Here is a 21,865-nt window from a genome sequence, read left to right on the forward strand (position 1 = left end):
GCTGCAATGGTTGGACCAGATGTTATAAACATTAAACGGTCACATAAATCATTACTATTTTTAGAAAATGTATGTTTGTTTCATATAATTGTATTGGAAGTCCTGGTTTTCACTAGGGTTGCCGCGGTGTGGACATTTTCACACCGAGTAATACACTCGTCTCCACACCGGTATTACCGAGTATAAACGGTATAAACTTTGAAACTAGGTCAACCGCCACACAAGCATCGGTTTTTAGACCCTTCTCGTCCTTCAGTTGCCGCCAACGTTCGAAAGCAGCGCCTAGGATTATTCTTGATTTCAGTTTTTCTCTTTCAGCGTTTTTATTATCAATTACTCTCTGAAAAAGAGTTTTCCTTCTCTTTGCTGGTGGTGGTGGTGGTGGTGGGGATGGTGGTGGGGATGGTGGCGTCTTGTCTGCCATCGAAATTGTCTTCTACTGCTAGGTCCAAATGTGGATTAACTAGTTCCAGTAGCTACCGCAGGATAACAACAAACAGGAGCTTGCTCTGGGTCACGAGCTCTGGGTCACGAGTACTGCACGAAGGGGTCGCGCGCGGGGCGCGGGGGAGGGGGAGTGCAGTACGACCGTTTGATTGACGTGCTTACTGTCCAATGCAACTCGGTGGCAATGGAAATGATTGGCTGGAGTTTTTCGAGCCCTGCCCGTTCCACAGATGATTGACTTTTTTAATTTTCATGTCAGTACTTCTAACTCAGTGGCTGTAAGCGGGTTATGATAAGGATTTCAAGTAATTTTGCAAAAATGGCCAAAAAAGCAAATCACCTATACAACCTTTAAGTGTACTGAAGTACACTAGTGAAAAGTATGATTTCTAGCATTTGAAACACTCTTGCAGTACAATAGCATTATATTACCAGTGTGTTTGAAATATACTTAAAAAGGCATTATGGTTCAATTGATAGTAGTATATAAGTATATTTTGAACACACTATTATCATACCTCTGTCATATTTCAAATTAAATTCAAATACACTTTCTGACTATATTTAGTACTTTTTAAGTCTGCCATTATGTTAATAAAAATGCATTTATCATGTATTTATAGTCAATTTGTGTCACAATTTAAGCATCAAGGGCATGTACTTTAAGTATAATGTTATAATACTATAATGTAGAGTGGAAGTGTATTTTATCACTACTTATACTACAGAATAAGTGTATTTTGAACAAACTATTATCATACCTCTATAATATTTCAAATACAATTCAAATACACTTTCTGACTATATTTAGTACTTTTTAAGTGTGCCATTATGTTAATACAAGTGTTTAAGTATTTAATATTGATTTATAGTACATTTTTATCACAATTTAAGCATCAAAGGCATGTACTTAAAGTCTAGTTATTATACTATAATGTAAAGTGGAAGCGTATATTAAGGGTATTTTAAGTACAATACTGTTATACTACTAAGTACTTTATAAATACTACAGAAATATACTTACAATACATCACTATTATACTTCACATGCACTTCTTTCTGGTACAATTTTAGTACACTCCATGGGTACTTCGATAAAAGCAACACTTGGTCATACTTTACACACTTAACCACAGCATTAGCCTACTGAATGCCACAGATATATTTTCAGCATTCCACACATATTTTCTTCTGAATATTAGTGTTAAGGGCATATAATGCTTACTATCATACGTTAGTTACCATGTCTGTGTGGACACATTTGTATGCAGTCACATGTAAATACAAAAAATCAAATGTTCCTATTGACTTATGGTGTAGCCATGCATGTTGTTTTATTATTAATATGTCAATTCGTTTTTTAATGAAAATACTTTGTATAGATGAATTATCCCCAAACTTGTCATCGTAACACCAACTGATGTGTATGAAAAACACTTTTCTTATCTATTGTTACTATTATATTGTTTAAAATGTACGCATATATTAAAAAATATATAGCGTATAAAAAGTGGCTGGTAAAAAAGATGAGTGGCTGGTGGGCAAAAAAGTTAATTTCCATCTCTGCCACACACACACACACACACACACACACACACACACACACACACACACACACACACACACACACACACACACACACACACACACACACACACACACACACACACACACACACACACACACACACACACACACACACACACGTGGTGGGCCGTTATCGGCGTTAACGCGAAACATTTATCGGGCGGAAAAAAAATATCGTCGTTAATCTATTTTCAAACACTTCCTTGTTCGGACCCATCACGTGACTGAACTAACCAATCAGAAGCTAGAATGTAGACTGAGGTAAACGTGAGGGAATCAGAGAGGCAGATTCAACAGAATATCCTGACTGTTAAATATGTAAACATGTAAATATGCAAGTAATAATTGTGTGACATAAATATGTAAATGATTAACTGACTAAACATTGTAAGTACATTTCTAGCAAATTAACTCCAATATAAATTATATTAATTTATTGTACAACTTTCAAACATTTAACTTCTAAAACTTACATTATTATGGATTATTACACGGCTCTTCTCAATGCTGGCTGAACAAACCATCCAAAGGTCAGAGAATCAACTAAACTACTGGCGGGCACATGCTACACAGCGACCCGCACTGGCTGATACAGCCACAAAGTTTCTTTGTGCACCTTGTACATCGGTGGACAGGGAGAGACTGTGCAGTGTTTAGTGCAGTGTCGAACGTCCTTGATGAGAAAAGGTACCGGTTGTCAGCCGAGTTGGTGCAGATGTTGGTTTTCATTAAAAAAACCCTGCAGTGAACTGAAGAAGTCAGTGCAGTAAATTAATATGGAGGAAATAAGAAGCTCTATTACGCTATTATTACACACCCACATTGTAAAAAATAATAAGCTTACTTGAAAAAAGGGTGGAAACTTGTTGCCTCAAATAAGCTAAGTAACCAAAGCTTTAATTTATGTTATGTTATGTTTAGGGTTAGGGTTAAGTAATGCTTATGTTAACGTGAGAGAATAAAAGCTTTTGAGCACAGCTTGGATGCCTGTCTATTTCTTAATGTACAGGAAATTAAATGTTGTTTGTCAACACAAAAAGTGATATCGCAAATCGGTATTGGAAAACCAGTATCGGGAAATATCGGGATCGGATCGGGAGCAAAATGAAAATATCGGAATCGGATCGGGTGCTAAAAAATGAGATCGGGACATCTCTAGTGATTAGTAACAAAGTACATACTGATAACATGCTTGCTGAGGCCACCATGAGAAATACATCTACAGACCCAATAGATATACACAAAAGCACTAGCCTAAGCTTGCGTTTTACTTATGCCAACTAATTAAAAGCATTTGAAAAACAAAGAACCAGAAGTGAATAAAATGCTAAATGAGCAAACTAGTTCAAACAATATGCAAACCATCCAACCATCTCATCTAGTGAGATCTAAAATAGCATTTCATTGCACACATTACCCATTGCACACATTACCCATTACACCTCTAATGACCACTTGAATACATGCCATGGAGGCAAGCGAGTAGTTTATACAATCAGAGTCTTCCATTCTTAAACTGACGCGTGTAACGTTGAGATGTGTTACCTAAATTTAAGGTAGCGTCTGTCTGGGGGTAGGGGGGGCCGGGTAAAAGTGCACTCTCTGTGGGAGGCCTACAGATGGCCGTGACTCTGCTCGTGGTTCCAGAGAATGAATGCTGTCTTGAATGTCCTGTGACAGAGTTTACACATATACTGCCTTTTAAATGTCAGGGCGGAGAGAGTGGGCGCATGGTAGAACAGAGTGTCAGGATCCTGAGTGCCAGACGACTGCTCCACGCTGTTGGATCTCGACCGAGGGCTGGGACTGCCTTGTGGCCTTTCCGCGATCGCTACGGCTACAGGCACAGTCTGGGCTGGCTTGGCTGCAACGGCCGGTGGGCCAGGATGCTCAGAGGTTGGTTGAGGTATCAGGGGCGGCGACGGGGAAGGCGATGGCGTGCGTCTATCGACTTCTTTGGCCCCGGTGTCCTCTCCGGTAGACATGTGGGACTGGAAGTGACTCCAAAGGCAAAAGTTTGTCCTGAAGGCTTTGTTGCAGAGGTGACAGATGTTTTCAGTGGGATAATGTTCATCAACCCTCTGGACTTTTTGAAGGGACATCTCCTGTTGTCTGCCCTCCCCTTTCTCTTTCCAAAGTTATCAAAGCCCGCCCTGGGCCCCTGTTCGATATTTGGTTGGAAACGTTTTAGGTTTACTGGCAACGTGTCTCCGATGGTGATCCGAAGGACCTCCAGGGGGTCCCCCAGAGGGCTGCTGGCCTCGGCCTTCACGCAGACCCCATCGTCTACCTGAGTGGCATGTTCATCGTACCCGCCAGGGTACTTCGTCCTGAGAACGAGCGGTGACGGCGATGTGTCGGAAATACTGTTGTGGACGGACGTATCTGTCCCCGTCAATGCCGATTTGACGACGTACTGATCGCAGCCGTGCAGCTCCAGCGTCGGTGAGAACACTGGAACGGTGCTGTCCATGGACAACGATCGACACAGGAGGCTTTCAATGAACGGCCCGCTTCGGTCGATGGTCTGGCTGTGTTCACCTGGCTGACCTTGATAAGCACTTCGGCCGTGGTAAACGGGATCCTCGTCTTTAACGCCCATCTCGCAGCCGGGTTGGGACCTAATATACTGGACTTACATGTCGCTGAAAGAGACAGAGGATGAGAGCTGCGGCCTGATCATGGTGGACAGTGAACTGTTGCCCTTCAATGTGGAACTGTATGGAAAGACGGGCTTGCGCTCGGCATCGTCAATTGTTCCTGTTGCCTTTGAATTGACAGGTTGAGGATTGTGATGCGTGGGAGGCTGAGGCGCTTCTTGCTGAGTAGATCTGGGCGTCATCACAATGACGCTCCTTGTCTGACTGTCGGTCTCATCCTCCTCTGATAAGGAATGCCTCTTTCTGGAGACACAATAGGACACATGAGGCCTTGTGGACGCGATGTTGGACAGGAAGGGGATTCCTAAGCTGTAGCCCAGCTCCTGTATGGCCGCCAGGCTTCCCTTGTCCACCAAGAGCGAGGAGGAACATGTAGTTCAGCACTTCCTCAAAGGCATCCGCTTCACAGATATCCAGGTGGACCACCTTCGGGGCATCCGCTTCCGTCCGTGTGAACAGAGACTGGAAATACTCACTGCTGGCTGCCAGGACACTCCGGTGGGCCTGGTACCTCTGGTCCCCCACCACCAGCACCGTGTCACACATCTGGCCGCTCAGGCGCTGCTCGTTGAGCATCCCCAACACAGAAGGCCCGTGGAGGAGGTTGTTGTAATGCACTAGGGTAGCCATCATCTCCTACTCGAAAACAAACCCACAGCATGACCGTGCAATGCATAAATGGTGATCGGAGTAAAGTAGCAATGTAATCAAGTGTGCGAGAGCATTTTAAATCGATATATTCGATCTGCTTTCTACTTTCAGAATCGCTTGTGGGAAAGACCAATAGGGGCCGTTTCTCAGTGAAATATCACAAGAAAGCTGGGAGATGTCCAATTTACGACTAGCATGTACCGGCGTACATTCCTCTCGGAATTATCGTAATTCCGAGAGGAATTACGATATTTCCCCACTTGCAACTCGGAAGGCTGGTGTCCGAGGCATCTTGAACACACCATTAGGCATACAACTAGCAAACCGTGCTATAACGTGCATTCATTGAGTGAAAACATCACTGAGTTGCCAGTTATTTCGTCCGTGTAAGCAATAGTCCCTGATATAGAAACAGAGACATTATCGCCAGTTACATTTTTGTGGCGGAGCACCTATGAGACGTGGCCGAATTCTTGATGCTATTTGACTTCATTCAAGTAATGGCGCGTCGGCTATGAAACATGTAGGCAACACAGGTCTAGATCATCGATTGTATCTTAAAAGACAATACACTGGGACACAACGAAGGCTTAAAGTGTTTCTGCCAAACAATGTTTGACATGAGAAAAAAAGTTGTATCAGAAATGCTTTCCAATGAACGCCAGTCCCCAAATAAAAAACAGCATTCAAAGCTGTGAGATAGCAGGCATGGACTATATTCACTCCGAGCATGGATAAGCGCATTCGCAGGCTATACTGGGAACAGGGCAGTAGCTGGTGGTTATCACCAGAATTTCTCATCGAGTTACGTCAGGAAAACATTTCAAACAACAACTATGCAAGAACTATGTATAGATAACCAATTAACTCGCTCAAGTAAGTTGTGGCTGCCTTAACTTACCCTCTTGGACTATTTCTGTTCCCACTGAGCATTAAAGCCAAGACTATGGATATAATTCTGTAGAAAACGCGTTGGTCGTGATTCCATCTGTTGTTTTGATCAATAAAGTATCCGAATGGTAAAGTTAGAGATCCATGCTCCATGCACATCGAGTTCCGGGTAGCGAGACCCACTCATAGTACGGTAACACTTTAGGGTCAAACCGTTAAACAGTACAGCTATCTACATCCCCCTTCTTTAGCTGTGGCTAATGAACACGGGAAACATAAAAACACACTTCTGCACTAACAGCCGTTTTATAAGTGAAGTGTAAACATGATCTGGTTCACTTAACTTTAACTGAGTGCCCCACAACTATATGCATTGTCAACAGAATAATACATTATGCAAAAGTCAAATAACAAAGCATTATTTCTGATATTATGGATTCAATAAACTTCAGCAGTTAGCTCTGTTCATGTATTTTCCTTTTGGCCTAGAAGCTCTGCCGGACCTAGTGAAATACATAGAATTGGCAACTTGAACTGGGTTTTTGGCCGGCGGTACGACACGGTGCTCGGATCCCACTCCTTGCTGGGATACATTGATTGGATTTCGTTGTCTGTGACTCTGTTCTGCTGGTGTTTGTTCAGTTCCTTCAGTCCTTTGTGTTTTGTCCATGTCGGGGTCAAGTGTGTAACCTGTTGTGTTCAATTCATCAGTGTCTGTGGTGCTGTTTGGAGGCTGTGGATGTGGCGTCGATATTCCTTCCCTTCAGAATCCACAACATATGATCGTGGCTCATCACACCTCCGCTTCACTACTCCAACTTTATCATGTCCCCTTTGTGTTTGGAGTCTCACCACCTGGTCTGGTTCCAGAGGGCGTAGTAGTTTGCTGCTCTTGTCGTAATAGTGTTTTTGTTTCCGGCGCTTCTTTGTTAATTGTGCTTTGATGCTGGACGGGGTACTTGCAGCTGGTTTTAGAAATTGTTTGCAGATGGGCAGAATGGTCCGAGTGCGACGGGACTACAGCCTTTGTGCAGGTGAGCCCAAGATGTCTCGGGGCATGTTTCGTGTTCCAAGCAGATTCAGGTAGAAGTCTGTCCCGTCCCTCTCTGTGGTCTCTAACAGATTCTTTGCACTCCTTACGGCCCTCTCACTGAGTCCATTGGACTGAGGACACTCTGGACTGCTCGTCACATGCTGGAAATCTCAAGATCGGGCGAAGTCATGGAAGGCCTGGCTGGTATACTGTGTTCCATTATGAGTACAGCTTCTGTGGTATGCCGTGGACTGAGAAGTGACGCTTTAGCTTATTGATGACAGTCAATGATGACAGGCTGCTGAGCCGGTCAATTTCAAACCAGCCAGAATATGAATCAACAAGCACCATGTGATGGTGATTCTTCCATTCAAACATGTCTGTGGTGACCAGGGCAGGTCTGGGACTGTGTGCAGTTTTAGCGGCTCTTTTTGCTGGTGAGGCCTCAGGCTGTTACAGACGCCGCATGCCATAATGACAGCCTGAATGTCCTCATTTAAAGATGGCCAGAAAACACTTTCCCTTGCACTTCTCTTGGTGGATTCAACTCCTGAGTGACCCATGTGTAGCACCTTCAGGTATTCCGAATGCAGGGCAGTAGGCACGGCCACTCTGTTTCCTTTCATGATGACCCTGTCTTCAACGGTGAGTTCATCACGGAAACTGAAGAATGGTCTCACCTCTGTAGGTACGCTGCATGGACGTCTTGGCCAGCCCCGTTGAATGAAACAGGTGAGTTTCTGCAGCACCGTGTCTTCAGCAGTGTATTGACGGAGTTCTTCAAGACACCGTGGGGATATTGGTTGAACTGTCATCATCTCAAACTCTGGCCGTTCTGCCCTCTTGGGGCTGGCGTTGCACCTCGGTGCACGGGAAAGGTTGTCAGCTTTATAGATGTGCTTTCCTTTTTTGTAGGTGAGGGTCAGGTCGAACTTTTGCAACTGTAGCATCATGCGTTGCAGGCGGGCTGGGAAGGTGTGAAATGGCTTGTTGTGAATGGTGACCAAGGGCTGGTGGTCAGTCTCAATCACAACCGGCTTGCTGTAGATGTAGTCATAGAATTTGTAGCAGGCGAAGACCACTGCTAGAAGTTCCTTTTCGATTTGCGCGTATCTCTTCTCCGTCTTGGTCAGTGTGCGAGACGTGTATGCCACGGGATTCTCCTCTTGGAGGCAGGCAGCCCATAAACCAATATGTGATGCACCGCTGGTGTGTGTCACTGGTTGCCTCACATCATAGTAATGGAGTACAGGTGGCCTGCTGCTGCTTTTTTACATTTTGCTGCATATTCTCCTACCCCAATTAGGTTAATCGACTTAGCCTAGTAATTGAAAAAAATAAAATTTCTCACAGGTTTCACTTTGTTTATTAGGGAATTGTTTTGTTAATCTAACCATCTGATTGCACTTTCCAAAAAAGCTGCCCACGTAGCTTCTATGTCTATGCCCATCTATGTCGCATGCCCCCTTACGTGTGACATTGCTCTTGGAGAGATACCCTATAACCTATAGCCTATAATAACCAATAGCCTATGATAAGAAAATATATTTCCTAATGAAATTATTTATTTACAAGAAGTATATTGTCTTATAGCTAATTCAGATTTGTTTTTGTACACATTGTATATTAAATTATATATTTATTCTTTATATGTAACCAGTACGCCCCACCTCCCTCCCTCCCTACCTCCCTCAGCATGCTCAATTACATAATCAGCTTGATACACCTGGCTGACTGTTTGACTGAAGCAAAACTAATTGAACCCATTTTCACACCATGAAAGAAGAAGAATAAGCATAACCAGCCAAGGCTGAAATGCTGTCGAGCAAATTAGTACATCATATAGGCTCTTCACGTTAAGCTATGATATCTATAACAAGAGTTCATTTGTCTGTTGTTTTCTCTTGGCCAGCATAATTCTGAAAAAAAATATTGTTATCTCAAAAGGCTGTTATTAGTATAATTAAGGAAAAAGGTTGCTTCAATGTCGTTTGAAAACCCAACATTTCCGAAAAAATGTTTCGATTACTTTACATTTTTCCCACCTCCCCTTTACTTGACAATTAACTGTCTACACATGCTGAGAGTTTACAGTGCTGCCATGGTGACCGCGGTGGGTATCAATGGTATCAATTCACGGGGGACCGGGACTCGAAAACATGTTGACTCATGCTGACACTTACATTATTAATGTCTAATTAACGTCAAATAATAACTTACTTTCAACTATTGAAAACCTTCGCTTGTCACAAAAAGAAATTCATGGATTTCCTAACCCATGCTGTCTAACGAAAACTCCATGTGACATGCAAGGATGTCAAAAGAACCCAAATGTTCAAACCAGCTTGAACTAGACTAAACCCGGCCATGTCAGAATTTGAAGTATAACATATTTTGTCATAAACTGCTTACTTGCAGCATGTCAGAGCTAACAATGTCGCATGTACAACTCCCAGTAGGCCATTAGCCCGCTGTGCTGCTGTGGTAATTGTGGTTCACCTGGGGGCCTTCGAATCAGCTAGGGGAGGGGTGAGAGTGGGATCAGAGAGGACTTGAGAAGGTGAATACGCCCTGAATCATTCTCCACCATCTTAGTGAGGAATACGCAGGTACGATGTGGTGGCTGAATACATAGTGGGGGAATGGGTCTTTATCAGAAAATGAGCTGGATACACTCTATGTGGATTGCTGGGGCCCTTGTGGCCCTCGCGAGGGGACACCACACTATGATGGAAGGTAGGCCTCTGTTGAGATTGCTTATGTTTAAGTTTTACTCGATGATGAAAATTACAGATAGATTGCTACGTATGGATAAGTATGGATCACGCTATAGGCCTACTTACAGAGCGTCAGAGATAAAAACAAACCATGAACCTTCCGAATGCATTTTAGAATGTAAAATGCATTTTAGAACGTAAAATTTAAAGGTACATTAATTGACCATTAGTTAACATTGGTTAATGTAGTAGTAATAATTGCTTTATAGCATTAGTAAATGGGTTAGGGTAAGGGCTAGTCTAGTGGGTTAGGCAGTTAGGGTTAAACCTAATGCTATAAAATAATGTATGAATAAATACAGAAGTTATCATGAACCCCATCACCTTACATAATGTGAACACCATGAGTAAACATAAATACTATAAGAATACTATAAGTAAACTAATTACTAGACCATAAGTGGTTGTTAATTAACTGTTAATGAACTGTTAATGTGTGATTCATGTAACCTTAGTGTCAGTTGTGACCTTTTGGAATTCAACAACTTAACATCTGTTTCCATGAGAAACTGAACAACGAAACACCTTCTCTTTGCTTTTCTGTAATTGTAGGAAAAGACTTATTAAATACAGGGTACCATCTCTGCACCTTCAATGAGACCAGGAAAGAGAGTAGGTTGGTATATCATGCGGTCCCTTACATCGTGCAAAGACACTGCGGGAGCTGGCTGCCATGGCGGATGTGTAACGTCACTCTTTACAAGATGACCTTGTGGCCGGAGTACAAAGAGGTCGTCCGAGAGGTCACCAGATGCTGCCATGGTTTCGTACACATGGGTCCCTACTGTGTGCTGCGTGAGTCGTTGTCTGTTAGCATTGACGCTACTAAAACCACTTTCCTCTTGACATTTCATATTTACTGTAGGCCTATGTGGTAGACCCTTTTATCCAAAGTGACTTGAGGTGAATTCAGAGACATGAAATGTTTACGTGCTCGTGGTTGCCTATTAGGTATATATACATATGGTACCTCAGTACATTTTAATATTTCTTCACACCTTTACAATGTCAAAGAGTAGTAGACAACACAGCATAATCCTGAAGTTCCAGCCAGGCTCATGATTAAAACCCCTACTACATAGTAGATGATGACCTATTGTATTCATTTTTAAATAGTGGGCTAGGGTTATTTACCTTCATATCCACAGGCTATTAATAAAAATCCTTGATCAAGATGTCTCACCCTACCTGCCTTAATAACATGCATCTCAAGTCGCCTTGGATTCTGGGGTCTGCTAAATAAATAAATAAATACCCAGTAAATACTACTTATAACCAGAGCCGGACAGTAACGGAGTACATTTACTTGAGTACAGTACTTAAGTACAATTTTGAGGGATCTGTACTTTACTCGAGTATCATTTTTTGGGAGTACTCATGACTTTACTCAAGTACATTTGAGAGGCAAATATTGTACTCTTTACTCCGTTACATTTCTATCCATAACCGTGAGTACCCGTTACTCCTTCTGAAAAATAAAAGGAGAAAAGAAAAATCACGGAAACCCTCAATTTGTTGTTTCCCTCTCAAACGTGATTCCCTCTCAAACTGATTAGGACAGCCTTCAGCCTATCAGCAATCACCTTCGCTTTCCGCCAAAGCCAACTCCATGGTCAGAATTAGATGAGAGACGATTGTTGATTTGATTGATAAAAAAACGGAGAAACTCACACACATAGAATTGTTAGCTGAATTTTCTTTTCTGATATTGCATGTTTATGTAAGCTGAGCAATTGTTTTTATGTTCTTGAGTATACTGTTATACTGTATACTATTGTGCTATTGCCATGGTAAAAAGATGAAAATTACTTGATTTTACTTTCAATTCCTTTTACATTCTCCAAGGTGTTAACATTTTTCATAACTCCATGTAGGACGTTTCTATACATAAATGTAAGCACTGTGGCAGTAGTAATGCAATATTTAGAAAACATACTCTTGTACTCTTGATACTCAAGTACTTTTAAAAACAAGTACTTCAGTACTTTTACTTGAGTAGACATCTGACTGTAGTACTTTTACTTGTACTTGAGTAAAATTTAGCAAGGGGTATCTGTACTTTTACTCAAGTAAGGAAGCTGTGTACTCTGTCCGCCTCTGCTTATAACTAATAATGTCATGTATTTCTTTGGAGCCATCTGCTAACAAGACTTCAGTGTATATGTATATACATAAAGGTCTTATAGTGAGTTATATCTCGTCATTCAGCACTCAACAGAACCAGGGAGTTCACTACCAAGCCGGGATTCTGCCCGACCGCAGCTGAAAAGTCACATGACGGCTGCCAAACCTGTGCTTGGGACATCGACTGCCCAGGTTGGCAGAAATGCTGCCAAACGTTGAATCGTTCCCGATGTGTCGACCCTGCCAGTAAGTAGTTATTCAGTGATAATTAGTTTTTTAACATGGTTCTTATCTTGTAATCTTCTTTTGTTGGAGGCCCAATCACTTGTTTTCTTGTTTGAGTGATGTGTGTTAAAAGCAAGGTGTAATCTTTTTCAGTGTTTACACATTACGTAGCCAACGGAGGATGGAGGCTCAATGTGACGGTGACCGTGAAGACGGATTACGATGTCATGATGGCCTTGGATAAAGGACTTCTTAACCACACACAATTGTTGCACACCATGGTATGGTAGTAATGAATGCAGAAAATGGGATTCAGTAGTTGATTCAGTAGAATGTCCTTATATTTTGATGCATTTCATAATTTTGAATTTTTCGAAGGAAGCGACCTACTACGAAAGTATACTTTATGTCATTGATTCTCTGAATCTTTTGCTTTAATTGAACTCATTGCAATTTCCTCCATCGGTGATGTGCATGTCTGTACCCCTGCTAGGTGAGCGGGGCGCTGAACTCCTCAGATATTTCGGTCCAGTATCTCAGCTCGTGTCCAGTGGTTCCTTACAGGACAGCTACGTCTCTGATAATTGGCTGTGATGCCAAACTCTCCCTGGACGTCACCACGGCCAAATTGCATAAACTCCTCAGGGACATATCAGAGGTTTCCTCTGTAACAGTGGAAGGTAAGGATAATCTCATGGTCAGAAAGATTACCATGAAGAACTAAAAGCACTCTCTCGTCTCTCGGAGATGGCCACTGGTGCAATAAGTGAATGCATACTATAGGTATACTATGTACCAAGCTAAAATGTCATTTATTTATTCAAGACACAAAATAAAATGTAACCTCTATGGGCCAGGAGGAATCTCATCATTGAGCAGACTTGTTCTGGAAAGTATGTGGATCATGAATCATCCCACATACTTGTTAGCAATCGGCCTCCATTCTAGCGTGCTCCTTTACAGCAAAATACAAAAGCAGAGATAAATATGCAGACATCATCCACCGTCAGAAAGTAAACAGTGTAAGCTGTTCCAGTCATACGTATCCTAAATTGACACAGTTACATGCTTAATGATTGTGAGTGTCTAACAGTCTAGCTGTTTGGTTGCTCCTGTGTGTGGAGGTTTGTGATTCATGATGTTCTCCAGAACTCAGTGTTCAGGGAGTGTGAGTCAGTAAACCGCCACAGTTTCCCTCCCCCGATACTTCTTTTTGACGGTCATCTGTGGGTCGCTTCCTGCTTCGCTGGAAAAGCTATCACCACTACACACACCCACTCACACACATGAATCCAACAAGAATTTGAATCCATTTTGTTAGAAATATAATATTTAAATGGTACAATCTAAATGTGAAAGTAATTAACTGTATGCAACTGTGACCCCTCAATCGGAAAAACAATGTGTCTAAGGCACCATCAGTGATTCCTTACAATAAGGATACAAACAGACTTCAATCCAAACCACCATACCACCATTTAAACAACAGCTTTAATTATCATCAATCAATTCATATTTTGGGAACCATTTCAAGGTAATGCCACATGGGTAATACAGTGATGTAATCTTAAATATCTTTAATATACCTAAATATTCACCACAATATTTGATGCAAAATTGCTTTTAGTGAATTCAACATATACCCAAAGTGCACACCCAGCCTTTCAGTTCAGTATACCTTATTATTCCGCACGACTATACTGCTACAGCATATACCTATGCCTCATAAACCTACTCATTACTGCACAAGCACACAATGTGTCTTCATTTGTCAACACAGACGTGGATGAGTGTGCGCACACTGCTCTCCGTAATTGCTCCCCTCACGCCGAGTGTAACAACACCGCGGCCTCCTACCACTGCTCCTGTCGCCACGGCTACACAGACGTTCTTCCCCAAAATGCTGGTGCATCGTGTGAAGGTGTGTTGGCGAGGGGCAGCTCTCTCTGTGAATGGGCGGACATGATATATTGTATGTGTGTTCGTGTGTCGGTGTGTCCATTCGCGATACAGTGAGAGGATGAGACTATTAATAGTTGTGTCAGAGTGACTCAGAGATCATTTCTGTCTCAGCAGCGGGGTATTGTAACGAGGATAGGGATACATAAACTCCAATATCAAACAGTGTATAGATATACAGTGCATGATATGTACCTTACACAGGGACATAAGTGCATTCCCTCTTTCCTCTGAGCACTACAACATTTATTTTTTTACATTGGGCATTGAATGTGTTTGCATTTGACCCACAGAGGACGACCTTGACATCGCCCATCTTTTTGATTTCCAGTTTACCAGACCCCCACCAATGCAACCCCCTGTATCAATGGACAAACTGGATCCACAAGCCAAAGCCCCTCTGCCACTCCTGGACCCACCGTGGACCCACCCTGGTGGTCGGCTTCAGCACCGACCACCCTGCAGACAAACGCCACTTCTAACACAAGCACCCCACCGCCTGAGGAGATGTCCACATGTGGTATGAAGTACACATCACCCGTCTCCTGTAAATGTTGAGAAAGGAAACAGGAATGTGTAACTACAAGTCATTTTACCAGAACCGTTGTTTAACTTGATTTGTACTTAGTCTTCTTCTTCTTCTTCTTCTTCTTCTTCTTCTTCTTCTTCTTCTTCTTCTTCTTCTTCTTCTTCTTCTTCTTCTTCTTCTTCCCACAACCACCAACCAGCTCCTCCCAAACTCACCCAACTGTCTTCATCCCACATCACGGGAACATCCTTCTGCCTGTCCTGGTCTGGCCTGCCACAGAGCAACCAGACAAGCTATTTAGTTGATCTGAAAGAGGGGTCAGAGTTCATCATTCACCTGGTGACCAATGAGACCAAGGTGAACATGACAGATCTGGATCCTGGGGTGCTCTACAGTGTCACCATCACCCCCTGTGCATGTGATGCCCAAGGGGAGAGTCAACTATTAAATGTGAAGACGGGTAAGTCAATTACGGGCTGATTGCTCTATAACAGGTATTCCCAACCTGTTTACACTCAAGGCCCCCTTCCCAGTGTCAAAAGTGTTTCAGGCCTGTAGCCGAAGACTGCAGTACTATATTCCCGAAGCTAACCATGGCTCAATTCTATGATGCATTTTATCAGAGAAATAATGTATGCAGTAGCCTTTGGGCCCACTAGGTAGTTGCATCGCACATGTGTACGATGCAACTCGCACACTCTTAAGGTATTTTTTACAATAGATTGGTTTTGGATAACATTGTGACCATTGTGCATATTTATACGTAATTATACAATTACTTTGAACTTTGCTTTTTCTTCAGCTGCTCAGAACCTTAAGGCCACTGCAAAAGTGACAAATGTGAACTTCACTGATGACTTCCTAAACTCAAGCAGTCAGGCTTACTTCAATTTCTCTAAGAGTATTAAAGAAGAGGTATGTTGGTCCCTCATTACCATCTCCATAGCCACATAGTTTAGAGTTACACAGGCATGATTACAAAACATACTATTCTTCTTCTTTTTTTCTGTAATGACTTGCCATTATTAACCTGTGCTGTGTGTCCTTACCTATTCCGTCCATCTATCCACCATCCATCCATCTGTCCCTCCCTTTGTACCGACAGATATACAAGTCTCTCTCTTCAGAGCTCAAAGAACTGGTTGACTCTGGGAAGGTGAGAATTGAGATCATCAGCCTGTCACAGGGCAGCGTGGTTGTCAACTTCTCCATCGTCTACGACGCGAGCGTCACCGAGCTCAACGTGTCCTCTGCAGTGTTGGGCTCCCTGTTAAACAGCACCAGATACAGTGTGGACGAACACAGCACAAGTGTATCTGGTATGTATCTCTCACTGCATGGTCCAGGAGAGGATAGTTGGGCTGTTTTGACTCCCCAGACAAATACAAGGTTTTTATGTTCAAAGCCCAACGTCCGCAGACTCCATCTAGGCATCCTTGAGCAAGATGAAGTGCATTTCAAATGTCATTTTATTTTGTCATTCCTATAGATGTTGATGAATGTGCTTCGGGGCTGAACGTCTGTTCCCAAAATGCCACATGCAATAACACCTGGGGCTCCTACACATGTGTTTGTAATGATGGCTTTGAAGATATGGACTCTGATTGGCCAGGACGAGTCTGTGGAGGTATATGTTCCGGAAGACCCTATGTTCATTGGTAGAATTGTAGAGAAATAACATAATAATAAGAAAAGTGTCTAGATGTTTGTTGGATGTTCTCTAATGCTCACTATTTCACCTTGTTCTCTCTGTAGATACCACTACCTCTTCCTTAGCCCCGTCCACCACTGTACCTGTCACTACCCCTTTCTTAGCCCCGTCCACCACTGTACCTGCCACTACCTCTACCTTAGCCCAACCCACCACTGTACCTGCCACTACCTCTTCCTTAGCCCAACCCACTACTGTACCTGTCAGTACCCCTTCCTTAGCCCCGTCCACCACTGTACCTGCCACTACCCCTTCCTTAGCCCAACCCCCCACTGTACCTGCCACTACCTCTTCCTTAGCCAAACCCACCACTGTACCTGTCACTACCCCTTTCTTAGCCCCGTCCACCACTGTACCTGCCACTACCTCTACCTTAGCCCAACCCACCACTGTACCTGCCACTACCTCTTCCTTAGCCCAACCCACTACTGTACCTGTCAGTACCCCTTCCTTAGCCCCGTCCACCACTGTACCTGCCACTACCCCTTCCTTAGCCCAACCCCCCACTGTACCTGCCACTACCTCTTCCTTAGCCAAACCCACCACTGTACCTGCTACTACCTCTTCCTCAGCCCAACCCACCACTGTACCTGCCACTACCTCTACCTTAACCCAACCCACCACTGTACCTGTCACTACCCCTTCCTTAGCCCCGTCCACCACTGTACCTGCCACTACCTCTACCTTAGCCCAACCCACCACTGTACCTGCCACTACCACTTCCTCAGCCCAACCCACCACTCAACCTGCCACTACCTCTTCCTTAGCCCAACCGACCACTATACTTCCTACTACCTCTTCATTAGCCCTGCCCACCACTGAACCTGCCACTTCCTCTTCCTTAGCCCCGCCCATCACTGTACCCATTAACTACACATTCATGGGCAATCCCAACATTAATAAAGGGCTTCCATCCATCTCGGTGGAATGCAGCCCAAAGGCCATCATGGTGACGGTAGCCAAGGATTTTCTGCAGACCAAACAAATCAGTTTGCCGTCACTCCACCTCGGTCAGGAGTCCAACCTCCCACTCGACCTCAACGATTCCCACGTGCGCCTGACCGCGGCATGGAACGACACCAACCGGTTCAGCGTCAGTGTGGTTTAACTTTTTTAAGCAATCTCAATATTGCCTTACTCAATGAACAGCTTATTTTGTTGCTGAGAGTGCACTTGGTTGTATCCTTTTTGAAAAAATATACAATGAAAATGATTCAAAATGTGGTTTTTTTTATGTAGAACGACTCCTACCTCACAGCCAAGGTGACCCTATTCAACAGCCCGGAGCCATTGCTGAACGGCACCAAGGGCATCGTGCACACACTGGAGGTGCCCATCCTCTGCGCCTACAGGAAGAGCGTCTTCATCTCCGCAAACTTTGGTGACATGGGGTAGAGTCTCAATATAGACAAATCGAATAGCATTGTTGTTGTTTTTTATTCTTTGTGGAGCTGTTTATCTGTAGGGGTAACTTGGTGTGCTGCAAACGTTGAACTTTCTACTATTTCCAGATACAACATGAACATAGACCCTATATCGGCCTCGGGCTCCTTCAAAGTGATCATGCAGTTGCTGAACGGCAGTGGCACATCTGCCCTGCCGCACAACTACACTTTGTCCCCTGACGAGGAGGTGGTGGTCAAGGTCTCCATGAACACCTCCGCTGAGGAGATGAGGCTGATCATCAGCAAGTGCTGGGCCACCCCCACCAGGGATTTTGGGGACAACCCCAGCTACATTTTCCTGAACAGGGGGTAGGTGTCTGGGTAATAGCTCTGCTGTTACCCAGTTGCAGGTTTGGGAGAGTACCTGGAGATTGTGCTGGGGGCTACGCTTATAAAAAACGACGTTGCAGTGTATACGTTTTGTTATTTATGATTTTTTTGTGTCCAGCTGTCCTCTGACCGACTCCTACACTGCAATCATAAGCAACGGGAACTCGAGCTCGTCCTCGTTGTCGGTGCGGATCTTCTCCTTCGTAGAGTTGGATGTGGTCTACCTCAAGTGCCAAGTCCACATCTGTGTGGAGATGGGATCGGCGACATGTGTACCTGTGAGGACTTTCACTGTTCACTAGGGCTGTAACGATACGCGTATCGAAACCGAAATCGCGATACTCAAAGCCACGAACCTGTCTCGCGGTGTGAGAAGGCAGAAGCGCGATACGCCCTTTTTAACCCTCCGGTCAAATTGTCAGATTGAAATTTGCTAATAATTTGTCTAAATAATAGTCTGCTGACACCGCCCCCTCTTATCGATGCCGTAAGTATGCGACGAGATGCCCTCTCTGTGATGACAGCTCTCCGTGGCTACGGAGGATTGCATTTCTCCACAGCCATCGAAGTCCTCATATGCGATATGAATGACATTTATCCAGAGTGGGCCAAGCGCGGAAATTGCCTGTGGGGTCCCTGTCTCTATTGTTTTGTGTGATATGACCGGCAGTTGGTCTGCTTATAGGTCGGAATGAAGCGGCCACCGATTATTGACAGGCTGGGTGCTTTATTCTACCGGACTCGTTCTTCTTCTCTAGACACACGCTACCGCTCGCTCTCCTCAATCGTCCACTCACTCGCTGACGTCACTCACACACACACACATACGCACACTGCCATTCTCGCGCACACACATACGCTACTCGTAACACTATGCCTCGTTATTGCGACGTTCATGTTAGACGTTCATGTTTCCCATCTATTGAAAGTTAGGCTATTAACCATGTTGCATTCTATACGGCCTGATTATGTCATTATTTAAGCTACATAGCCTAATAAGAAGCGCTAATAGGATATTTGACTAAACCACCAAACTAGTTGAGGGTTTTTGCCTACCTGCAAGCATCCTCCAACTGCAATCTTTGGTTATTTATTTATTAATTTAGCTATACTGTAATAGTATTCTTTCTGTTCAAATCTGTTCAGTGTTCCAAATTATTTGTTATTAAATGTTACATTAAGTTAATTGTTACACAAGTGTTGTTGAAATAAAATGCTTTTTAAATTTAAAAAAATCGTGGGATGTATCGAACCGTGGGTCAAAAATCGTGATACAAACCGAATCGTGAGTTGGTGTATCGTTACAGCCCTACTGTTCACTGATGATGTGCTGCTTTTCCCCCTGCCGACTTGAAAGCCAGTCAACCAATCAAATGTGTTCTTTCAGGACTGCAGCATGAGTAAGGCCCGCCTTGCCAGAACAGTTGATTCCCTTGTCGGCTCCCCTGGGGCTTTGATACGAGAGCATGAGTGTGAGTGGTTTCCCTCTTTCTCTCCCAAAATAATGATAAGCTAGAACATGTTTGCAGTAGATACGTTTGCTCGTCCATATAATGTATATTGAACCGACACTAGAGCGACTTCACCAATTTTAGTTAAGTGTGCGTTTTAAGGAATTTATGATGACTCATATCCGAGTTGTGTATTCAAAGTGTCTGGGTTTATTGGCTTAATGGAGTAGCCTACTAGCTAGAGCTATCCCTCAGTTAAGTGATACACAAGGCATTATTTGTATCACTATCATCATTGCGTAGTGTACATAGTCGGTTATTTGAGCAGCTTGTTTCCCAGGCAGGATCTGTGTGATCTGTGACTTGTCCTGAATGAACTTCACAGATAGCCTTGAGACGGAAAGCGATATAATCCAAGTCGTGGGCTTCAGCTTTCTTGGAATATGCATAATGGTGATCTTTCTGGCGGGTTTCACCTGCATCGTCTTCTACCAAAGAAACCGTATCGGCCACTACAACTTCAACATCAAACCCAAGCAGGACGACTTCACCTTCCATGTCTTCAATACGTAGGGATTCAATGAGGGTGGCATTGTGTCCCTTGTCATAGGCTTGTCGTAAGCAGGTACATTAATGATCTCGTTTCATTGTATAAATGTTTTAGAGCCACATCACGCAATGAATTGTCATTGATTCACGCTGTAGCGTATACATCATAGTGTATATTATGTTTTAAAAGCTATCCAAAGTCTGTCGCATTCAGTTCAACAATTGCCAGGGAAAAATGTAGGCAAAGATACGATGTAACGCACTTTCTCTCAATATTTTTCTACATAGACGAAATTAGTTACTCTTTTTTTATGTCCTCTACTTGCAATGCATAGATGATTGAGTGTATGATGAAGATAAAGTTGGCTGTAATAATTCATCTCAAGTGGTTTTGTGTTATGCTGTATCCACACACTTGAGGGTGCTAGTGTAGCAGTTTTCAAAGAACTAAACAGATAACAAGATGGCTGCCTGCATGTGAGGGACCGAGATCCTCTCCTCGGTCAGGTCCACATCAGGTCAGGCGATTATCAGATGCTTGGTGATAAGAAACATAAGCCATTCGCAAACGAGGCATCCGGAACACCTCCCGGCCACATAATAACCATCATGCTTTTTTAAGGCATTTATGGAGCACACCCAATGCACCACATGATAACCAAAATGTTTCCCGGATTAAATACCTCCACGTGTTCAGAGTGCAGAGGTAAAGCCGACGCCTGGTGTGCTACATGACAAACACAAGAGGACGGTTCTCTTGAGGATGGTGTTCCCTGGAGACGGTGATGTTGAATGAATAATTCTTCGGGAGGCTGGTGGCTAGTAGGCACGTAACCATCTGGGAAGCTATAACTAAACCCCCTCCCTGATTAGCCCATTCTGCCGCCTGAGATCCGCTGCCGGGTTGCCAAGACATCCGTGGCTGCGCGCAGGCTCGGTGTGCCCTGGAGGGATCGAGGGAGGCGTAGAAGGAGAGTGATGAAATATAGAGGACGCATTTCGCGCGTTTTCATCCAGGGTGTGTGTGTGTGTGTGTGTGTGTGTGTGTGTGTGTGTGTGTGTGTGTGTGTGTGTGTGTGTGTGTGTGTGTGTGTGTGTGCGCGCGTTCATAATTGCTGCACAAACGAAATGTTAAATTGCTAAATGATACAAAACGACCTTATAGGCAGATTGCGTCACAACTCCTAGGCCCGATATCAGGTTTGCTTTGGAGTAAAAAGATCTGATTCAAGTTGCAGATTTAAAGACCTGCAATGCATATTTTCAGGTGTTTAGTTTGATTCATGCCTTCAGCGTTGTTATGTAGCCTATCCAACGTGTATGGCCTTTACCTCATCCCAGAGCCCCTGTTCCTCTTCAGCTTACCTCCCCTTCCCAATTCCTTTGGGTCAGTGTGCCCCTGAACCAGAAGCCTTCGTCCTTGATTTTTTTTGTGTGTGTGTGTGCGTGCGAGAGAGAGAGAGAGAGAGAGAGAGAGAGAGAGAGAGAGAGAGAGA

At 43.7% G+C, this 21,865-nt stretch overlaps 2 protein-coding genes across 2 annotated transcripts; one reads left to right on the forward strand and one right to left on the reverse strand.

The window, feature by feature from the left end:
- Positions 1-2,453: 2,453 nt before the first annotated feature.
- Positions 2,454-6,832, reverse strand: LOC115547926 (zinc finger and BTB domain-containing protein 21-like). The gene is given in 3 exon segments (XM_030362440.1): positions 2,454-4,112; positions 4,115-5,063; positions 5,065-6,832. Coding segments are annotated over 3 exon segments (1,674 nt in total). The 5' UTR covers positions 5,325-6,832; the 3' UTR covers positions 2,454-3,647.
- A 3,007-nt stretch (positions 6,833-9,839) lies between these two features.
- On the forward strand, positions 9,840-20,746 carry umodl1 (uromodulin-like 1). Its single transcript, XM_030359927.1, has 17 exons — positions 9,840-10,005; positions 10,599-10,841; positions 12,255-12,416; positions 12,549-12,676; positions 12,889-13,075; positions 14,176-14,316; positions 14,686-14,874; positions 15,083-15,343; positions 15,686-15,798; positions 15,989-16,202; positions 16,373-16,510; positions 16,639-17,687; positions 17,834-17,985; positions 18,106-18,348; positions 18,488-18,647; positions 19,757-19,841; positions 20,206-20,746. Exons 1-17 carry the CDS (start codon positions 9,912-9,914, stop codon positions 20,391-20,393), a joined length of 3,747 nt encoding a protein of 1,248 aa, XP_030215787.1. The 5' UTR covers positions 9,840-9,911; the 3' UTR covers positions 20,394-20,746.
- The last annotated feature ends 1,119 nt before the right edge of the window (positions 20,747-21,865 follow it).

The sequence above is a fragment of the Gadus morhua genome, chromosome 7 (genome assembly GCF_902167405.1).
Source record: "Gadus morhua chromosome 7, gadMor3.0, whole genome shotgun sequence".
NCBI lineage: Eukaryota > Metazoa > Chordata > Actinopteri > Gadiformes > Gadidae > Gadus > Gadus morhua.